Genomic DNA, 19,416 nt, shown 5'->3' on the forward strand with positions numbered 1-19,416 from the left:
GAAAAAAACCTACCCCCTACCAAATTACTGGAAGGAATCTGGAAATTAAAAGGTTACTATTAAGAGGCGACTACTAGCAAATAAATAGCTTCTGTTTGGTTCCCACTATTATTTATTTCCTTCTTTTTTTCTCTAATGATATGTTAAAGCTGTCAGAAACAGCTCCAAAAAACTCCATATACTGGGGAATTTAACACCATTAAAAACCTTCACATTCAGTTGTTTGCAGATTATTCTTACGGTGCAAGCTGATTAAATACATCAATCTCATCATACTGGATGGGCCAGCTGCCTCTCCTAATATTAAAACTGCCAAATTTTTTTCAACTTGAATTCAGCAGTTATGTCATTGAACATGTTTTCCAATTCAGATCTTCAAAAATTTAATTGGTGATTTTTTAAACCATGTATATCCAAGAATGTAAAAAGATATTTCTAACTGTTCTGATTTTGTCTCAACAGGGGGGCAAAAAACCAAACAAGAAAACCCTCTAAATCACATAGGAAGAAGAAAGCACAACTGAGCAGCATTTGTACCTTGATAGTTTTAACCAGGTTAGCAGTGCTGTTTGCAACTTCCTTGGCAGATTGCACAAAGTGTCTCTTGGCAACAGGATTTGCTGTTTTTGATGAAGCAATGCGACAAGCGTTGCACAGAGCAGACGTGTGTTTGGCCACGATGGTGGCAGCTGATAAGACCTGTAAACACCAGCACAGAACAGGCACAGTGTCAGAGGGGTGGGACAGTAACCACACTGCAGCTCTGCAACGTCAGTGTCCAAAGCCAGGCAACAGAGTCAAACCAAAACGCCTTGGACTGGACAGGAACAAAGCAAAGTCCCAACAGGGATGGGCTCCCTGCAATCCTCTGCAGTCACCTGTGATGGGCTGCTTGCTGGATCCACCAGGTTCTGGCAAGCCATCTGGATTGCTTGGTTGGCACGGGCAAACTGAATTGGGTCAACGAGGCCCTGCTGACCAGCCTGGCTGTTTGGATCTGAGATACCGACCAGGTAAGCAGCCTACAAAGGGGGAAAAGAAGAAAACAATCCTAATAAATCATACTAATTCTGTCTAGGATCTCTGGCAAGCTGGCCATATGTCACAGCACATGGTGGCCAGAGATTATTCAGAAATCATACTGTGAAATACAATTACCATTTTTTTTTAGCAATACATCACCAGAATCCACTGAAACCAAGAAAATATACCCTTACACTTGAGAAATTTAATTAGTTGAAACAAAACTAATAGCCCACTTTTTAGACAACTGCTGTCCCTGAAAACATTGCTTGTCACTTGCACAGGCAATGGAGAGAGCTTTAAAGATTACAGGTACTGGAAATTATTTACTGTATTAGCCACAGTTGGAGGCAGTGGAGGCTTTTGTCAAGACTACAAAAGCAATCCAGCAAAGGCACTTGTGCTGAGTGCAGGTCCCATCAGGCCGGCAGCTCCTGGTCTCACTGCAGCCCAAGGTGTCTGATGACCAACCTTACCTCCTCTCTCAGTTACAAGTTTCATGCTTCTGAACAACCACAACTTATCTGAACTGTCACAATCAACTGTGACAATTCCTCTATCACAGATACAATTATCTGTCACCTTAATATGCCAGTAAGGCAACTCAAGAGTTAGATGTGGAGGAGATTTAGTCCATACCAAGGCATTACACATTTGGGGAAATCAAGAACAGGTTTTCAGATGCAGAGCACGATCTCCCACAGCCAAATCCTTTAACAAGGTGACTGTATCAGCTCTTTATAGTTCACTCAGTTATCAGATCAGTGAAACCACAGAGATCAGACCCTAATTTATTGTAGCAGTTTAAGAATTTTGGTTATTCCAGAAGTATCTGAACAGCTGAAACAGGTTTCTTCTTAGTTCCAATATCTAAAATTTGTAGTGTTCCTTAAGAGCAGATTAGAACTAGATCAACTAGAACTTGATTCATTACTTTTAACTGTGGCCTTTTTGTGCATTTCTCTATAATTGTTCTGAGCTTGAGCTGCAAACATGAATTCCATATGCTGCAGCTTTGCTTTATCCTCAGCAAAGCTTCCTTCTAGATGGCATTTCCCTTCCTCAGAAAATATGCATGTTATTGCACTCTGCTCCTCCTGTAGTTTGTGCAATTTCTGGGATCCACACAGAACACACCATGTAATACAAAGTCATCACTTGTTTGATCACAGGGAAGTGAATTTCAGATTTACAAACCCAGAACATGAGCTTGCTAGAAAATAAAAACTTAATTGCTTTACAGCCTTCCATCTCTTACCTGAGCTGCTGCCTCTGTGAGGCCACAAAGAGCCTTGGATGCAACTCCAACACATTCTCCAAAGACCAGAAGATCCCCAGTTTTTGCATTCTGGGAAATGCCTGCCATTGATTCTCCAAGAACCTCAGAAAATAAAAAAACAAAGTTATCTTCCAAATATACATCCCTACCACTTAGAGGCAAGCAATTGCTACCCTGAAACCAGTTTTGGCCCACAAACCCCCTGGACTTGGCTTCCAGAATTTTTAGACTTCTCTAAACTGGGCACATTCCTCTGTGTGGTGTGAGGGATCAGGCATGCACACCAACACTGGACTGAAGGGAACATAGGCACTACTGTAGGTCAAATGACTAAGAGGGTACAGAATTACCCCTCATTAATTTTGCTGTCATCCCTTAGTCATCACAGCTAACCTGGCACTACGTGCATTTCATGCAGCCTGCATGACACTCCTGCAGATGCTGTTGACACCTACAGGATCATCTTTGTAACCAAACTCACTGAAGCTCAGTGGGAATGAAACTGCACCTAGACTTCTGGAACCATCTTAGTCTTAGAATGCACATGAATTCCCACTGAATTCAGTTCACTTGCCTTTAAAAATCAAAATGAGCTCTGATTGCAGTAGAGCATTAGATGCAAGATGACACACACATCCATTAGGTATTTTCTTTTTCTTTTAGAGAAGAAGGAATATGAAACAATTCCAGCAAATCAAATAATAAGGACACAAAAGTCTGCTTCAAAGGAAGATGTACAGCACAGTTTGATTTAAAGTAACTGAAGAAGTTTCCCACAGGTTTTCTGATGTGGTGGGGTGTCTGGACTGCTCAGACATTTGGCAAAGCTGCTCTGCACAGAACAATACAATGGGATTTCATTGCCAAGCCCTCCCATTCATGCTTTGGGCTGTTCTAATATAGCTGCAGTCAAAATACAGCACCCGAAAGTATGACATGCAGTCTAGTGCATGTCAAGGAGAGGAAGAGAGAGAGGAGAGGCTTTCAGAGCATTGTGTACCAGTCACTTAATTAAAAATTTCTTACTGAGGCCATACACCTTCCAAGTGATCAAAACCTGAAATTACCTGTAAGAGACCTGTCTCAGGCAGAGTTTATCAAGGACTGTAGCAGACATTTTGGCTATAAACACTGACTGCAACTCTAATATTCAATATGCATATGGAAACTTTTGAAAATCCAAACACACTTTATAACTGATACAGAGGTGGGAAAAAGAAATTACCTTTGAGTTTTCCATTACGCCCTCAATACAATCAAAATATGAGAGATCGCTCACAGGCTCATTTGGGTTATCCAGCATTCCCTTAACTGTCTGAAATAATGAAAGAAATTGATTATTGACAGAGTCTGCAATACTGAGCTGAGAAGAACACAGACCATCACACCTATTCTGCTTATCCCAGCGTAACCTTATATGTTTGTCTGCAGCAAGCAGCCCCCGAGGGTGGGCCATGCAGGAAACCGCACCCGACGGGAACTGAACTGTGGGAACTCCATGTTTGTGCACCACCAATCTCTTGGAAGTTCAGGTTTACTTCATGTTTGTGATGAGTGATATATGGTCAGAGGTGCTCAGCTTGACCTGAGGCAATCTGGTTTTCTGTCAGGTGTCAACAGTGTAACACATGTTTTCAGTACTATTTTAAATTTCATAAACAGATTTAAGAAGTGATAAGAAAAACAGCTGCTATTTGTTGAGCACTGTCTGGAAACACAAAGGGTTACTGAACTGAGTACACATCCACCACCTGCCTGCCTCTTACAGTGTTAACAGATTCCCCCAACAGAGGAAAATGTTCTGTTGGGAAACTATGTATAGTTAGGTTTAATGTCTTTTTCTGAGGTAATTCTGAGTTCTGAAAATAACAATGTGACAATCAGTCACGTATTCATTGAGAAGAATGAATGCTGTTAGGTACAAAACTTGTAAAAAGCTGCAAAATGCAGGAGGCTAATTCTTTAATACATAAAAATATCTGTAGCATTCCTTTTTTCAATTCTTAAGCAACACTATTTTAATGCCAAATATCATGCAGAAAAGACTTTTAATCCTTCTGATGAAAGTGAAATCAATTAAGTAGAGAAAGATACTAGCAGCTGTATCTGACATTTGCTTTCCACCTAAAGGAAATCAAGGCATGATTTTAAACACTTGGACTTTTCTTGTAACACAGCTTCCAATTTTAAGATATTATGGAGACACCTACAGTATTTTTAACAGCTCAGCTATTGCTTTGTAAAAGTTTGTCTTAAAGCCTTACAGCAATTAAAAAAGAGAAGAAGGTGAAGATGTGGCATCTAGAAAGCAATTTCCAGTTGTCTCTTCAGTCTGTCAATTCTCACTAACATTGCAGCATCTCTTCATGTTGTGCTCTATTAAATAACCACTTGAAAAGCAAACAAGGTTCCTACAGCACTTATACTGCTTTGGAGACAGAGGCCTTCAGAATATAAGGAACAGAATAGCAAAACACAAGCCAGCACAAACTTCCCACTCACATACATTTACAATTACGGCAACACCTGTGGTACTTTTTTCAGCTGCAATTCTGGGCAAGTTTAGCTACCTCCTTGAAGGTTAGACAATAAGGTCCTCTCTAAGAACAGTTTTCCAGAGTCTCCAAAGTAGACCACAAAGACTACTGACAGTATCGAATCCATGCTGAGACACACTCTTTCTACAGAAACAATGATTTTATAGTAGTTAAGAAGCCCTGGAAAGACTAGGAATAGTACATGATGACTTCAGGAAATGAAGGGAAGAAGCAAAAGTTTAATCAATGTAAAGAGAAATTGAAAGTTAAGACTTCTAAAATTTCATTGGTTTCTCCAGTTACTTTGATGTGAGTCTCCAGTCTGATTTCAGGACTGTTTGCTTTTGCCTTGGTTTCCCTTTTTCCAGAAATTAATCTAATTCCATATATCCAGGCTTTTCTCACTAACACTCTCTCTCTGGGAAGTTCAAGATGCCAGATATCTTCCTTCTGCCCTTTGCTGGCCCTGCTCTCAATCCATGCCAGCATGTGCCATTCTGTGCTATTGGCACAGAACCCTCTGCAAGGGCTCTTAAGGCTATTCTGCCCTACATTTCTCCTCTAAGCTCTCAGTTTTCCATGGTTCATCAGCTGGAAATTCTCACCTTTCACATCCCTGCCATTTCACTGATCTCTCCCCATTAGTGTTTCAGGAAGTCCTGAGGAATAGCACTTCATTCCCCCTGCTTGCTCCTTTACATTACAGCCTGATTTCCTGGTTTCTGTTCTTTGGATTTGCTGCTGCTCCCTGTGACCAAGGAGAGGACACTTAGGAAGCTAAGAATTCAGAAGGACAAAGGCACCTAGACAAAGGTGACCAGAAGGACAAAGGCACTTAGGGAACTCCTACAACATTTTGGGATGATAACCATGGACTTGCATATTAAGAAAACTCACAATATCCTGGAAGGACTTTTGTATCCTTGTGATACTAAGGGCTAGAAATAAAAAGTTTAATGGTATTTTATGCTCTCGACACAGGTCAGTCACCCCTTGATGTTTTGACCTTGACAGTAAACAACAAATATCTAGTTTAAATGAAAAGATTATTTCCTACTACTGAAAGTGGCCCTGTCTGTGATCAGTGTAGCTCTTTCAACTGACCCATTATTTAGCCAGCCAAACCTTTCACTCAGGATCAAGAACGTATCTTGCAAGAGCCTGTATTGACACACACATCTTATCAGTTTGACAGGGAAGGCAGAAAGAAGGCATTAAAAATCTACACTAAGAAAGGTCAAGGTAGAAGATTGCAAACATCATTCTAAGTGGGATTTCAGCAACATCTTCCAAGTGGAAAAACCAAGATATTGCAGCTCCCTCCAGTGCACTGGTGGTAGTAGAAACGTCCATCTTGTCATGATTCTTCCTTAAGTAACAATAAATATGAATAATAGGGACTAAGCTGTATCTTTGGAGGGCAGGACAGAGGAGATGGCGACAGGGTAGAAAATTTCATTCTGGCCAAACCTACAAGATGTTTACATGGGTTCCATGCTCACCTTGTACACAGTTAAAACCCCTGCCACAGGTATCCAGTGAGAAGACAGTAACAGGAGCTATTCAGACACAGAATACAAGGGAAACAAACATGTGGGGCCCACTTTTATTTATAAGAACTTATGAAATATAATACCTCCAGTTCTCTGAGTGCATTATCACATTCCTTCTGCCCGGGAGCTTGTTGGGTACACAGTGTGATGAGCTGGTTTATACTCTCAGTCACAGCTCTGGGGAAAGTAGGAGGAAAAAAGGTGGATTTTAAAGTTGAACTAGTTCTCTTAGCAAAACTTTTGTCATTAAATGTATACTGCATAAAGATATAACACTTAGGTCATCTACTACATGGCTGGGCCCAGCAGCCAAACTGGTGGCACTTCTGGGAAAACACTGGTGACAAAGGACAGAACACCACCTGGCAGCAGGCCAAGGCCAACTCATTACATTGGCACAGTGACATAGTGTAGCTGCTAAAAGGTATTTCAGCACTTCTCCAGGTCTGACATGAACTGAATCATTTCTCAACTACCACCCCAGAAGCCCTAAAGGATCCAGAAACAAATGTATGGTATGGAAAACAATGGTGGAATGTAAAGTAAATGTTATTTACCTTTCTCTAGCAAAGTCTTGTGTCTTGTCTGACATACTGTAATACACACAGTCCTGGTATATATCTCTGTAGTCTCTCAGCAAATTGGTCTTTTTTCTCTTTAACTAATAACTGATATTCTCCCATAGGTTTATATCCACAGAGGACAAGTCATGCAAATATTCCTATGGGAGTTCACAGCTCTTGGACATAGGCTGAACCTGACATACAACACTCACTATCTGTCTTTCTGATGAATGCTCTGACAACAGGCAAAATTCATTGTAACTACATTAATTTCAGACTCATGACCAACAACCCAAGAAAGTGGCATCTAGAAGAGAAAATCAGTGAAACTGGAGTGCATGGAGAATATGCTTTCCTCTGGTCTTGGAAACTGAATGGCATTTGATTTATTTTCCCTTTCAGAAAACAGGCACTTGATAACTTACCAATAACATGATCACCTAGCTATTACAAAAGGAAACAGGATATGCTTATTACATTCAACATGTTCATGTTAAATTTCAGGGCAAAAAGAATGGAAATTAATAGACATACTTGTTTAACTCCTACCCTTTTCAGCAGCTTTGGTGTCCTTGTGGAGGACCTGGTGTTCACCTGCTGAATATCAGTGATTTCTATGCATCAGAAAATAGTCATTGCATACAGACATAGGAATATATGACAAAAATTGAAAGTTCTGTTCACTCCCAGAGAAACTTCACACTCCCAGAGAAATTTTACACAAAAATATCTTGTCTGCTGTTGATTTTAATCTGAGACACAATTCATGCTGACTCAGAGAATATCAGCAATTGAAGAGAGAGAATTATCAGCTTTGTAGAGGAGGCCACATGGTCTCACAAATATCATTATTACACACAAGGTACCTCCCCCAGGAATCCATCCAGAGTACAAATATTATTCTGAAAACCATTTGGACACAGGAGAACCAGGAAGGTGGCCCCTCAAACAGCAGTCCCAGAGAGGACGAGGACTGCTAGGACTCTAAAGGCCACATCTGTTTTCATCAAATACAACACAAATACTTGGACCCTGCAGGGAACTCAGCTGGTACTGCAGTCCTGTCAGAGGTGGTCAAGAAAAAAATGCTTCCACAAGGAAGACAAAACTACTGAAAAAGTTGCTGTCTCTTACAACTGGTGCAAATGGGGAAGAAAGCAAAACAAACCAAATAAAACCCCCAAACTAATCACAGTACTATAGATGATGAGAGAGAGAAGAATTAGAAGAAAAGCTATCTTATAATAAGGAAGCTGTGCCTCTTCTTTCATTTTCATGAGAGAGAACGTAAAAATATTTGACCCTGATTGTATTATAGCAGGGAAAGATAAGAGAGCCCTGGCAAGCTTGTCACAAGCCAGAAGAGAGGATCTGAGATGGGAAGTCCAGTGTCTCCTTAGCACCTTAAACACAAACTGAGAGCTGGTGCAGTATTTACTTCCCACAGGTATGTAGTGTCTGTGTAAGATCTCACATATGCACACACAGAGAACAGCTAAAGGCTTGACCTGGCTCACCTCCCTTTTTCTATTACATGCTTCCACAGAGGGAATACCAACCTGGCAGGGACTTACAACTACCTGGATTTCACTGGGGTGAAATTCCTCTACACTCCAATCGGGAATGCTCTAAGTCTAAAGCAGAAATCCAGAGCAGTTTGATGCTGCAGCAGTAACAAAATCTCCTGTGACTCCTTCACTTTTAAGCAGCCTGTCTTTGGTTAGCTATAATTTTCATAGATGCTATTTATTTCCAGGGAGACAAGACAGATGTAATTTTTTTTTTTTAAACATAATACAACAAAGTAAAGTAGCTTCTAAAAGCCTCAAAGTAAGTTCTTAAGGAAGCCCTTTACTGAGGGAGTGTATTTATAATCCTTAAAGTAAGGGTATGCTCCACTGAAGAAATGTAGCATCTAACCCTTTCAAGCATTCCTGATCATACACACATGCACACTGTTAGTGATAGGTAGCTACGATTTTTAAGCACTTTTTATCTAAGAATATTATTCAATTTCTTTTATTTCAGGGATTGAGAAGCTTAATGTTAGCTATTGCCTTGTCAGAACACAGATGGTGAGAAAACAGTAAGTAAAATACACTGGATCCTTTCAAAAACCAGGCCAGGTCTTCAAATGCTGGTTCCTATTTCCACCAAGGGTAACAAGTTATACTAGTTGAGGAACTACTCCAACATAAGCAACTCTCCTCTGGCCTACTTCCATTTAAACAGAACTACAGGTTCCAACCACTCACTTAATTGTCAATAGCAGACGAATATATAAGCACAATATAAATACCACAGAGAAAAGCAAATATCCCAGGAAAACAAAGCAAGCAACACATCCTTACCTTGCTGCTGCTGCTAAGAGGTTCTTGGCATTAGGAGCTCCAGGATCAACAGACAGAGACTTGGCAGCCAGTAATAATTTGCTGGAAGCCATAGAGATGCTCTTGAGGTTACCTATGACTTGAATCTGGTCCTCTTTAGTCTGGAAAGCCAGAGCAGCATAACATTAAGTACAAAATTTGCAATCGAGACAGTGTGCTAAAACCACACGTGGAAACCCAGTTTGTTTATCCACCTGAAACCACTGGCATACGTGAGTTCAGAGAAGGATGGCTCAAGCCTCTGTTCACCCAGACAGGTGCCTCTAGCTTCACTTACATAACAGAAAAAGACCCTTACAACAAATAGCTTGGCTTCTAACAGTGGTAGTATTCACCAATGAGCAATGGAGAAACTTCACTACTTGTTGAACAATGCTTTTGTTGTCAAGACTCTTATGTGTCTCTGCCTGGCACAACTGCTTTGCATTATTCAGTCAGTGTACGCTCTCTGGCATCCTTTGTGCAGCCCGCAGGCTCTCTAGCATCTAAATGGGATAGCTCACACAAAAATATAATCCAGAAAGTCATCTTTCACAATAAAATAACTTTCTATAAACCTACTTTGGTCAACATTCTGACTTGGATGTTCTATTACTTATTTTAAGCCATTGTTGAAAAGGGAAACCTGTATTTAAATACAGTTACAGAAAAGTATTGCATCTTCACAGCAGACACCTGTGACTAGATTCTTCTGCCAATGATCAGTAGAAGTGAACTCATTTTTTCTAACAGTCTGTTCATAGTTTTATGTAAAGAGGTTGCATATTATTCAGCTGTTATGAATAGCTTCTACTCTATATTTACTACATTCTACTTCTTCCCTACCCCTAACTTTTTGCTAATCACCCAAAACACCTGGTATTGCTTCTGTTCAGGCCAAATAACTATACACAGAAGGCCTTCTCTTTTGAAAGATCAGCCATTAACAACTAAGATGGTTACCACCCCCCATGTCAGCAGGATCAGCAAATTCACAAGGGCCACAAGGTCATCAGCAGCTGGATTCTCATTTCAAGCAGCCATTTACAGTCTTGTTTCTACCTTTGCCTTTCATTGAATTGCCTCAAACAAAACATTCTACAAGTCAATGTGGTCCACAGCTAAAGAAACAGTCGTACCTCACTACTACTCACTTTCAGAGAGTCAGCTGTATATGGAGCCTAACTCATTTTACACATCTGGAACTTGAATGATGAAGTTCTGATGGAGAACCACCACCAACCACTGTCAGATGTCTCTACTCAGTTCTATCTACAAAGTATCTGCTCTAGAGAGACATTTCCTAAATGACTTCAAAGGACTCACACACTCAGGACCTTCTGGCTATTTTCCAGTGGCAATCATTTCTCAGGTTTGCAGGGTCCTCCTACTAACCAGGGTAAAACCATCTGCAGATTCTTTTTTCTGCAAGTCATCCCATCTCTTCTGATACACAATTCCTTTTCATATGCTGACATTTGTTATGCTAAATCATTGCCAAATGACCAATTACTGTAGCTCAGCACAACTGTATCGAGTAAGATAAACTGAAGGTGGTATCTCCAACTACCAGGAATGAGCTCAGCAATATGTGACAACATTCCTGATTGTTAAGAGTTCATCAGATTAGTACTTTGCCAGATTTTTGAACACAAGTCTAAGTGCTTGCTGTCAGACCCAAGGATGGCATTTTAGGCAGCCCTCTTCAAGTGCTTGCTTCACTCTGTAGCATGCCCACAGCACCACGGAGCAATATCAAAGCATCATTTCCTCAATCTACTTAAAGCATTTCAAAAGTAGTAAAGGAAGGTGCTACATTTTGAGCAGCGTTCACCTAAATTATGCTCCATGGTAGTTCCACCAAAAAGAAGCAACCCTTTCCACAGGGGGTTTAGCACACCTTTGTACCTTTGCAGCTCAAACTAGACAGAGGAGTATGAAGTTGTATTTCTGACTGGACATAGAAACAAATACCAACATCCTGTGAAAGATGTAAATGCTGAGTTCTCCTTTTTCCAGATAAGCAGCTCCAGATGACTCCCTCACAACAAATATCTCCTCACACAGCAGCATGCTGTGCTACACTGTAGTGCTACAAAAGCAATATACTACACTGCCAGAAGTTATGGCCAAGATTATCCCTCAATTAGCATGATCAAGAACTTACTTGTGCTTGGCCAGCCATTTCAATACCAGCCTCAAGAAATTCATCAAAGTCATCACTGAATTTCCCAGAGGCTGCAGCCAACTCCCCAGTTTGGCCCCGTGTAGCATGGACAACTTCTCCAGCTGACTGATTCAGGTCTGCTGCTGCCTGGTTCAGTTCACTCTGAGCTTCTTGAAATGACTTAGAACTTGGAGGTAGCTGTAAGAGACAAAGTTCACTATTTTACTGTCTGTCACATCACACCAGCCTTTCATGACTGGAGAGTTCAACACATGCTGAGAGTACTAAATGCAACAGAGCAGTGAGCTGGAACTATGGGACAGCTGTCAAACAGAAATCTGTCCAGCAACTTGTGTCCTGCTGTTTCTTTCAAGGGACAGACAAGTCTGTAATCTTTTCAAGGGACACAAATATTGGCAGCTCTTCAAAATTACTCTAAACTCTCTCTAGTAAATCAGTTTGGTAAAAAAAAAAACCCTGGTTTTATCAAAAGGCATTGCATGAACATACCAAAATACAATTCCTCCTTCATTCACAGGATAGCAAGGTCAGTGATAAATGCAGAAAAAAAAAAGCTGTTCAAATAGTATAACCTTCTGGCAAGTTACCAATGCAAAAAGAGTTTTTTAACTGAATGCAGTTAAACAAAGTAACAATTCTACTCTTTACGCAAAATGACCAACCATTTTTTTGACAGATCACAATGCTCCTTTAAGTAAACTGATCACTTCTAGGTGGGAGATGAACTATAGTTTTCTAATTTTCATATTCTTCAGAATGTCAAGTCATAGCTGCCATTTTCAAAACTGAAAAGTTAATACCAATCTATGACAAGTTTAATATTGCCTTCACAAATCACAGACACATTTCACCTTACCTATAAAACTACAAAAATGGTATTTCAGTCTAAATAGCAGCTGCCTAAAGGTGCATAAACTTAAACGCAGATTATATGAAGTATACTTAGGGCTCATTTACTAAATAATGATTTGACACATGAGGAACTCAGATCTGCTGTTTAGTTTTCTAAAATATATTTGCACATGAAAAGCCATCTTACCGAATCGACAAGGAGCTTCTTGCTGGATTCCCCAATGCTCTTCAAGGCCACATCCACATCCTTTTGTCCAGGCAGACAATTCACACAGTTATTCAAGGAGTGAGACACTGCTTTTGCCACCTAGAACACACAAGTGAACACATTCACACTGAGAGAGGCTTAAGTTCTCATTAATAGGAGGCACAGCCTCTACTCCATAGCCAGCAATTCCTACATTGTGACCCTTATAGGAACATTTTTGAGGCTTGCAACTTTCTCAGTTTGCTGGCCTGCAGTCTTTATTTAGGCTCATCCATGGGATAGGATAGTGTTGGCAGGGCAGCCCCACAACTCCTCCCGGCACCTGGGATAAAGGCTGCAGCACTGCAGATAAGAGAACGCTTCTGAAGTTATCTATATACTAGTCACAGAAATTCATTGCATGCTACTTTTTACAAAGTTCTGATTAAAAAAAGGTATCTTCATAAGAAATTATTTACAATTCAGGCCAAATCAGCAAAAAAAGAACCTGCCACTCCTAAAGAATTCAAACATAGTGGGGCCACACATGAAGAAAACATACACTCACTTTTTGAATATAACATGGATATAGATCTTTTATTTGAAAATTCTCAGCTTAATGGCTATCTCACTTTTGCAGTCAAGCAGTCTCCTCACATATATTGTGGGTAAAAGCACAGAGCTGCATCTTTGTATATTTTTCTAAGACATGACTAAAACACCATACTTTATACCATTTGCATTTTTTAACATAGGCATGATGTTACTGTCTGAGAGATGTTGAAAGGAATAGAAAGTTGACATACCTAGCAGCCTTATTTTCTGGCATTCTCTCTCCTTATTTAATGCTGATTTGGAGTAAATTCACTGTGTGTTTGACAACTCATGCAGCTGCTCAAGTCCCAGCTTACCTGGGCTAATCTCTGCTGACTGTCTGCATCCCCCGGGGCAGCCAGGGCCTGCTTGGCCTCCTGGATCAGCATGGCAGAGCCCTCCATGACATCCCTGGCTGAATCCAGCATCGCATGGGCTGCCACAGGGTCACTGGTAGACGCTGCAACCCCTCGTGCTGCCTGAGCCAAAGTCTTCAAAGCCTGAGCAGTTTCTCTGGCAGCAACTCCTGTGGTCACATTTCACCAAGGATTCTATTAGTACCTTTAAAGACAATCTTTGTATTTCATGACATGATCTTGCAGGTAATGATCCTATTGCAAAATAACACTGCAAATGCATTTTAAAAGAAAATCTTCAAACAGGAAGACATTTGAAATACACAGTATCATTTTCTTATTTCTTATAGCTTGTAGTAAAGCCATAAAGTAAATATTACAGACAAAAGACCATATTCTGGGCACAGCTCTCTTTACCAGTGACTACATCCTAGTGAAGCACTGAAAAAGAAGAAAAGCTAAAACCTGTAGATGAGGAAAAACTCATACTCCAAGCTATGGGGGAAGGGATTGTCTGCAAGAATGGTGTACAGGTGCTCAGAGCCACAGCACAACAATAGTTTAACTTCAAGCAATCAAAAAAGAGATTATTAGGAATGATACAACTTGATATAATCTAACATCACTGTGAGTAAAAACATATAAAAATAACTGAATGAAGTCACAGGATGTAATAAAATTACCTTCTGTTAAAAGACATCTATCAACTCCAGTGCTAAGGCTTAGGACTACATGAATAATGGCCTCCTTCTTCTATTTATGAAATTATTGAAAAGGAACTCATTGCTTTGCAGAGTTTCCTACAATCTGATGATAAGAGAGTTACTAGATTTAGCTATTCATTATCAGCTGCAAGTATCTGTATTCCCTTGCCTGACACCCAGTGCCTACTTCTCCACAACTATATGATAGAAACATGAGCCGCCTTGATGAAATTCCATCTGCTACAAATGAAAGCAACTGTAAGTTCTAGAGCCCAGATGCAATTATAACCAATGAAGTGGTAATTGCTGTAACACACTTTATCAGTAATATTAGACAAAAAATCTTATGGGGGCATTTGCATCAACAGCTTTCATTTCTAACAGAAATAAGGACATAGAACATTTTAACATCCATGAGTAAACTTTTGTCCCTCCTGTAGAGCATTTTTATTATTAAGGTGTTTTTGTTTCTAAACTAAAAGTACAGGTACAAAAATAAACTGTAGAATCTGTGTGCCCAGGTTTCCTGTTGGCTTTATCTCAAACTATACAAACATGCTCAATGAATCAGCCAGAGCAACTGCGCTACGTATGAACTGGTAGCACCTAGGAAGAGATGCAGTTCTGAATGCCACCAAGCTATCCCCACTATGTTCACATCCTGTTGCTTCAAAACATATCCTTTAGACCTTCTGTAAGGACATAGCAACATTTCCAGTGGCACTGACCTTTAAAACGCAATACATTTTATTTCAGCCTTTCACAGAGTTTCAGTGGCACATATTTACAAAAACAACACATGTCCCTATCTATTCTGATTAAAAACAGAGCAGATTGCATCACTGCTCTTCTATGAAGCATGAGTCACACTTAAGTTTTCGTAACTTACCACAATTCACTATCAGCACTAAAAAAAATGAAGTCATTCCTTGATTTAATAGTCTGTGACAAGAAAACCTTCCAGCAAGTATTTGATGGAAAGCAGAGGTTTCATAGAGCCATTATGAATAAAACAGTACCTGTGTAGTGCTCGTTGCCCTGAGCAGCACAGGTTAACAACTGGGCCATTGAAGAACCAACTGCTTTGGATGTGCTTCCCAGGTCCTGAGTGCATTTCTCAAGCTGTAAAAAATTGCAAAGGACAAAATACATACGTTAAACTCAACAAAAATACACTTAAGTTTTAAATAGTACTGAAAAATTCCTCATTCCACAAAAATCTAAACTTTCACCTCAGCTACTGAACACACACACAGTTTCTCTGAAATCTGACTAACATATTTTCCCTGTTCAAGGTAAAATAAATTAACATATTACATAGTGTGGACAATAAAACTATTTTACAATTAGCAATGGAAGTAAATACCTTCATCTAAGAAGGGCTTTTTTCTTTTCCCCAAATAAACCATTTCACTTTCTAAGCCTACTAGAACTGGCTGCCCTGAGTTCTCATCATTGTCACTACTGAAAAGAAATTCTTTTTGAGAAGACCAAAACATTACTGTTACCTAACTGTAATTTGTTAAGAGATTAGAAAAGGATAGAATAGAGGAGGCTCTACAGTCCTATGAGTAACTCTACTACAGAACATACTGTTGCTGTAGTAGTAACATATACTCTTTTTAAGAGAATAAGTGCAAAATCCTATCAGCATGATCATTATCCAAAGCTTCCTGACTTGTTTTGCCTCTAATATTTAAGTATTTAACAGCTAACTTTGTTTGTTTTTAAATGAAGAACATCCTTCCTCAATTACAGTTTCTCCTGGGAGAGGTTTTAACTGTCCATCCACAGCTGCCATCTTCGCATCTTGCAGTTCATTTTTGAGTGTCTGGACTGTATTCAAAGCAGAATCAATTTCCATTGGGCCACAAGCTTCATGAGCCTATTCAGAAATCAGATCAGTACCACTGTTAGCAGCTGTATGCAACTTTCAGAAACAGTAAATGCTTCAGATATAATCTTGCCTCCCATATTATTTCTCTTCCTACTTTATAGAGGCCATTGTGAGCCCTCTAAGTGTTTTACATCACGGATTCCAAACTCCTGAACAATATTTTCAGTCTGTGAAGAGAACAGCACTCTGCTAAGAGGCACCAGGGGAATGAGGTGCACTTGGCTTGCGTACATGTCCCTTCACAGTAGGCAGCCCAGGGACTGAGAAAGTAACTGCTGCACTCTGGACTTCCCCTTGGACCAGTGGCCTCACTGTGCATCATGACCAAAATCCCATTGACTCCCTGATATGGCAGCCCACACTCACCAGTATGAGATGGAAATTCCAGCATTAGCTCAGGTGTAGCCACCTCAAAGCTACAATCCTGGTTTCAGGCCTCAGTGTACACACACACACAAAAGAGATCACTCTCCACTTGCATTTTTTTTATGCCCCACAGAGTTTAGAAATCTGTATGTGAAACACAGAGCATCTGCTTCCCTGAATTTTACAGATGATGATTCCAGTTCACAATTACAGCACAGGAGAGCTGTACCTGGGTTCTCACTTGTTTAGTGGGGCACAAGATGTGTTCCCTTTTCCCTGCTCTCCCTTGAATGTAACAGCAGCTCAGAGTTTTGATGTGCTGCTCTGTATACTCTGCTCCCATTTGTCTGGTATGGAAAGGGCAGCACAAGCTTTTTCAGTTTTCTTTCACTACTCCCTCCCCTTTCTCTCATGATACAGAGGCCACTGGGAGTCTGAGCAAAGTATGCACAAAACAAAGCAGTGAGAGGTGAGCACTGCCTGAGCATGAGCCACTCCTTCAGGGGAGACAAGAAGTCCTCTTGTATTAGCTGATTAAAAGCAGTAATCACCTACCTTCTGGGAGGCAGTTCGCAGCTCAGCTAAGCTGGTAGCAAGATTCTTTGCACACTGACTGAGCTGCATTGCTGCTGCTTGATCAGTCACTGTGGGGACAGCAGCTTTAGCAGATGCCACCATTTTACTTCCAGGCTGTTCAAAGAACAACAGTGAACACAATTGGTTTTACCAGCACATTTTCTTTAAAGAAGGCTTAGGATTCAATAAACAAACTGCTTCCTCCATTCACACACTCATGAGGTTTCTAGATTTTTCTTTAATGACTAGCACATTCCTGCTCCTTAAGCTGGAACATCCTGTCAGAATTCTGTTACATTTCCAAGTCCTCTGCAGCAGGACTCATCTGTGCTTTACAGGGACAATGACTACTCCCTTGGTTCCAATGTCTGCCCGAGGCCTTTGAATACTCATGTAGACTACTTAAAAATACTGAAATGTGAAATTTTGCCACTCAGCATTCATGTGGTACAATCAGCTCAAGGTGGCAGATGGCAAATTTCTCTCTACATTACTAAATATTAACCTCTAACAAAATTCAATGAAGTTAAAATTGTAATTCAAGCAATGCCTCTACACAGGGATTACTGCTAATACAACTAAAAGCCTTTGCTGATTCTCATCATCACCACTGTACACACATACAGCCACAGGGGAGATGGATCAATCATGTGAATGACTCCAGAGGGAATCATAAAGCAAATACTTAAACAAAGTGAGAACATGGTTTGTGATCCCTCTGCCTACACATGACCATAAAACCTGCTAACAGCCATCGCATGTGAGGTAAGACTAACTGATGCCAAGTAATGATCATGCCATTACACAGAGAATGGGTTTCTGGAGGTGTTTCTTCTAATGTTAACAATAAGCCAATAGTTTTGTTATCAATACTCAATAGTCTATCTTCCTATTTTAAGATGTTATAAAAAAGCACTGAGTCAAATTTGGTGTTTTTCCCAAACCATCAATCTAGATCTATTATGCAGGCTAATATCTAAAAAAACATCCTAGTATTCCCTTTTATTTCTGAGGAATTCTGAAACTTGTTGCTGCAACACTAAGTTTACCTTGCCTAAAAAGGTTCCAACAGCCTGTCACATATTCAGACTCAGACCTCTACTAAGAGAGATGCTAAATTCTCTCTATTTTGTTCTTTAAACTCTAACCCAGAAGACAGGTGTACAGCAATGAATGTTTCTTCTCCATAAGCATACTTTTTTCTTGTTACTTTTAACCTCAATGTCAGCAGTTTTCACTCTCCATAGATACAATGTATTTTAGTCACCTAACCTGAGGAACTAAATTCTGCCTATCTATGGCTCATAGCAGTGAACTTCTTTACATGGTTCTTAACAGTTTACTGGTTATTTATCACAAATGAAAACATCCAGCACTAAAAAAATGCTTTTTACATCTACTGCAATGATTGGTTCACTTCACCTGAAGGAAATTCTGGCTGGAATTGATTAAAGCAAGTTGGGCACTGAGGTCTTCTGCCTGAGCTTGACTTCCTCTTACACCCTGCACCAGCTGAGGAATGTGGTCTGCAACATTCTAAAATGGACAAAGGGAAAATATTTTCAGTAAAAAAATAAAACCCCAAAATCCTCTGAAAATAAAACAAGCAGGCTTCCCACTACCCTTGAAGACAACAGCAGTATTCCTAAGTAAAATACTCCTGTGCTGTCACAGAATTTAGGATGCATGGTGTTGGGGAAGATGAAATAGCAAGGCCCTATAAATATGAGGGCCTGGCAAAAGAATCAGAGAATACAGATATCGAGATGAAAACGAGGTTTGAAATACCAAACCTTCATTACTGAGCATCCCGAAAACAATAATGCAATCCCCCCTTTCTGATAGAACCTAAGGTCAAATGGAATGTCCTGTCTCACCCCCCAATGTATGGTTCATCCCATACCTGTAACCCTCCCCTGAAGTATCCGATGTCTGTAACCCCATTGGCCCAAGTCCTGTCCCAGCCCACCTTGAAGCCCCCTGATAAGGTGTGGCCGAGGGACCGAACGCTCTCTCTCTCGGACCTTCCTGCTGGGACACCCACCTGGCACCATCCCTCTCTCTCCCCCCGCTCTCCCCGGGCCTGCCACGAGTTGCGGCTAGCAACTCTAAGCAGGGCCCTTCATCCTTTATAATAAACCCTATGCTCTAAAGACCGGGCCTCAGAGATCCTTCGTTACCACCCACCCAAACCGTCCTGGAGTCCAGCAATCCCCGCAGATTGGCGCCCAACGAGGAAGACCGACCCCCACAGACCGGCAACCCCACGTGTCTGAAGACCTCTTCAGCTTTTCTACCTGTGGGAGATTTCTCCATGGACGGTAACTAAATAACCAGTTGTAGCCTCCTAATCGGTGTCGTGAGCACGGCGT

At 40.6% G+C, this 19,416-nt stretch overlaps 1 protein-coding gene and 1 long non-coding RNA gene across 2 annotated transcripts in view; one reads left to right on the forward strand and one right to left on the reverse strand.

Moving 5' to 3' along the window:
- Positions 1 to 19,416, reverse strand: part of TLN2 (talin 2) — a 148,030-nt gene that overhangs the window by 39,256 nt on the left and 89,358 nt on the right. The window contains exons 25-37 of the mRNA XM_053988590.1: positions 18,467 to 18,580; positions 17,024 to 17,158; positions 15,962 to 16,090; positions 15,225 to 15,327; positions 13,463 to 13,671; positions 12,552 to 12,671; positions 11,492 to 11,689; positions 9,307 to 9,446; positions 6,476 to 6,569; positions 3,528 to 3,617; positions 2,282 to 2,404; positions 879 to 1,022; positions 538 to 699 (exon numbers count right to left, since the gene is read on the reverse strand). Of these exons, the coding sequence (XP_053844565.1) occupies positions 538 to 699; positions 879 to 1,022; positions 2,282 to 2,404; positions 3,528 to 3,617; positions 6,476 to 6,569; positions 9,307 to 9,446; positions 11,492 to 11,689; positions 12,552 to 12,671; positions 13,463 to 13,671; positions 15,225 to 15,327; positions 15,962 to 16,090; positions 17,024 to 17,158; positions 18,467 to 18,580 (1,761 nt within the window). The remainder of the gene's footprint in view (positions 1 to 537; positions 700 to 878; positions 1,023 to 2,281; positions 2,405 to 3,527; positions 3,618 to 6,475; positions 6,570 to 9,306; positions 9,447 to 11,491; positions 11,690 to 12,551; positions 12,672 to 13,462; positions 13,672 to 15,224; positions 15,328 to 15,961; positions 16,091 to 17,023; positions 17,159 to 18,466; positions 18,581 to 19,416) is intronic.
- The window catches only part of LOC128813455 (uncharacterized), a 32,017-nt gene continuing 13,536 nt past the window's right edge, over positions 936 to 19,416 (forward strand). The window contains exons 1-2 of the long non-coding RNA XR_008439043.1: positions 936 to 1,013; positions 8,984 to 9,041. This is a non-coding gene — a long non-coding RNA (uncharacterized LOC128813455). The remainder of the gene's footprint in view (positions 1,014 to 8,983; positions 9,042 to 19,416) is intronic.

The sequence above is a fragment of the Vidua macroura genome, chromosome 12 (assembly GCF_024509145.1).
Source record: "Vidua macroura isolate BioBank_ID:100142 chromosome 12, ASM2450914v1, whole genome shotgun sequence".
Taxonomy (NCBI): domain Eukaryota; kingdom Metazoa; phylum Chordata; class Aves; order Passeriformes; family Viduidae; genus Vidua; species Vidua macroura.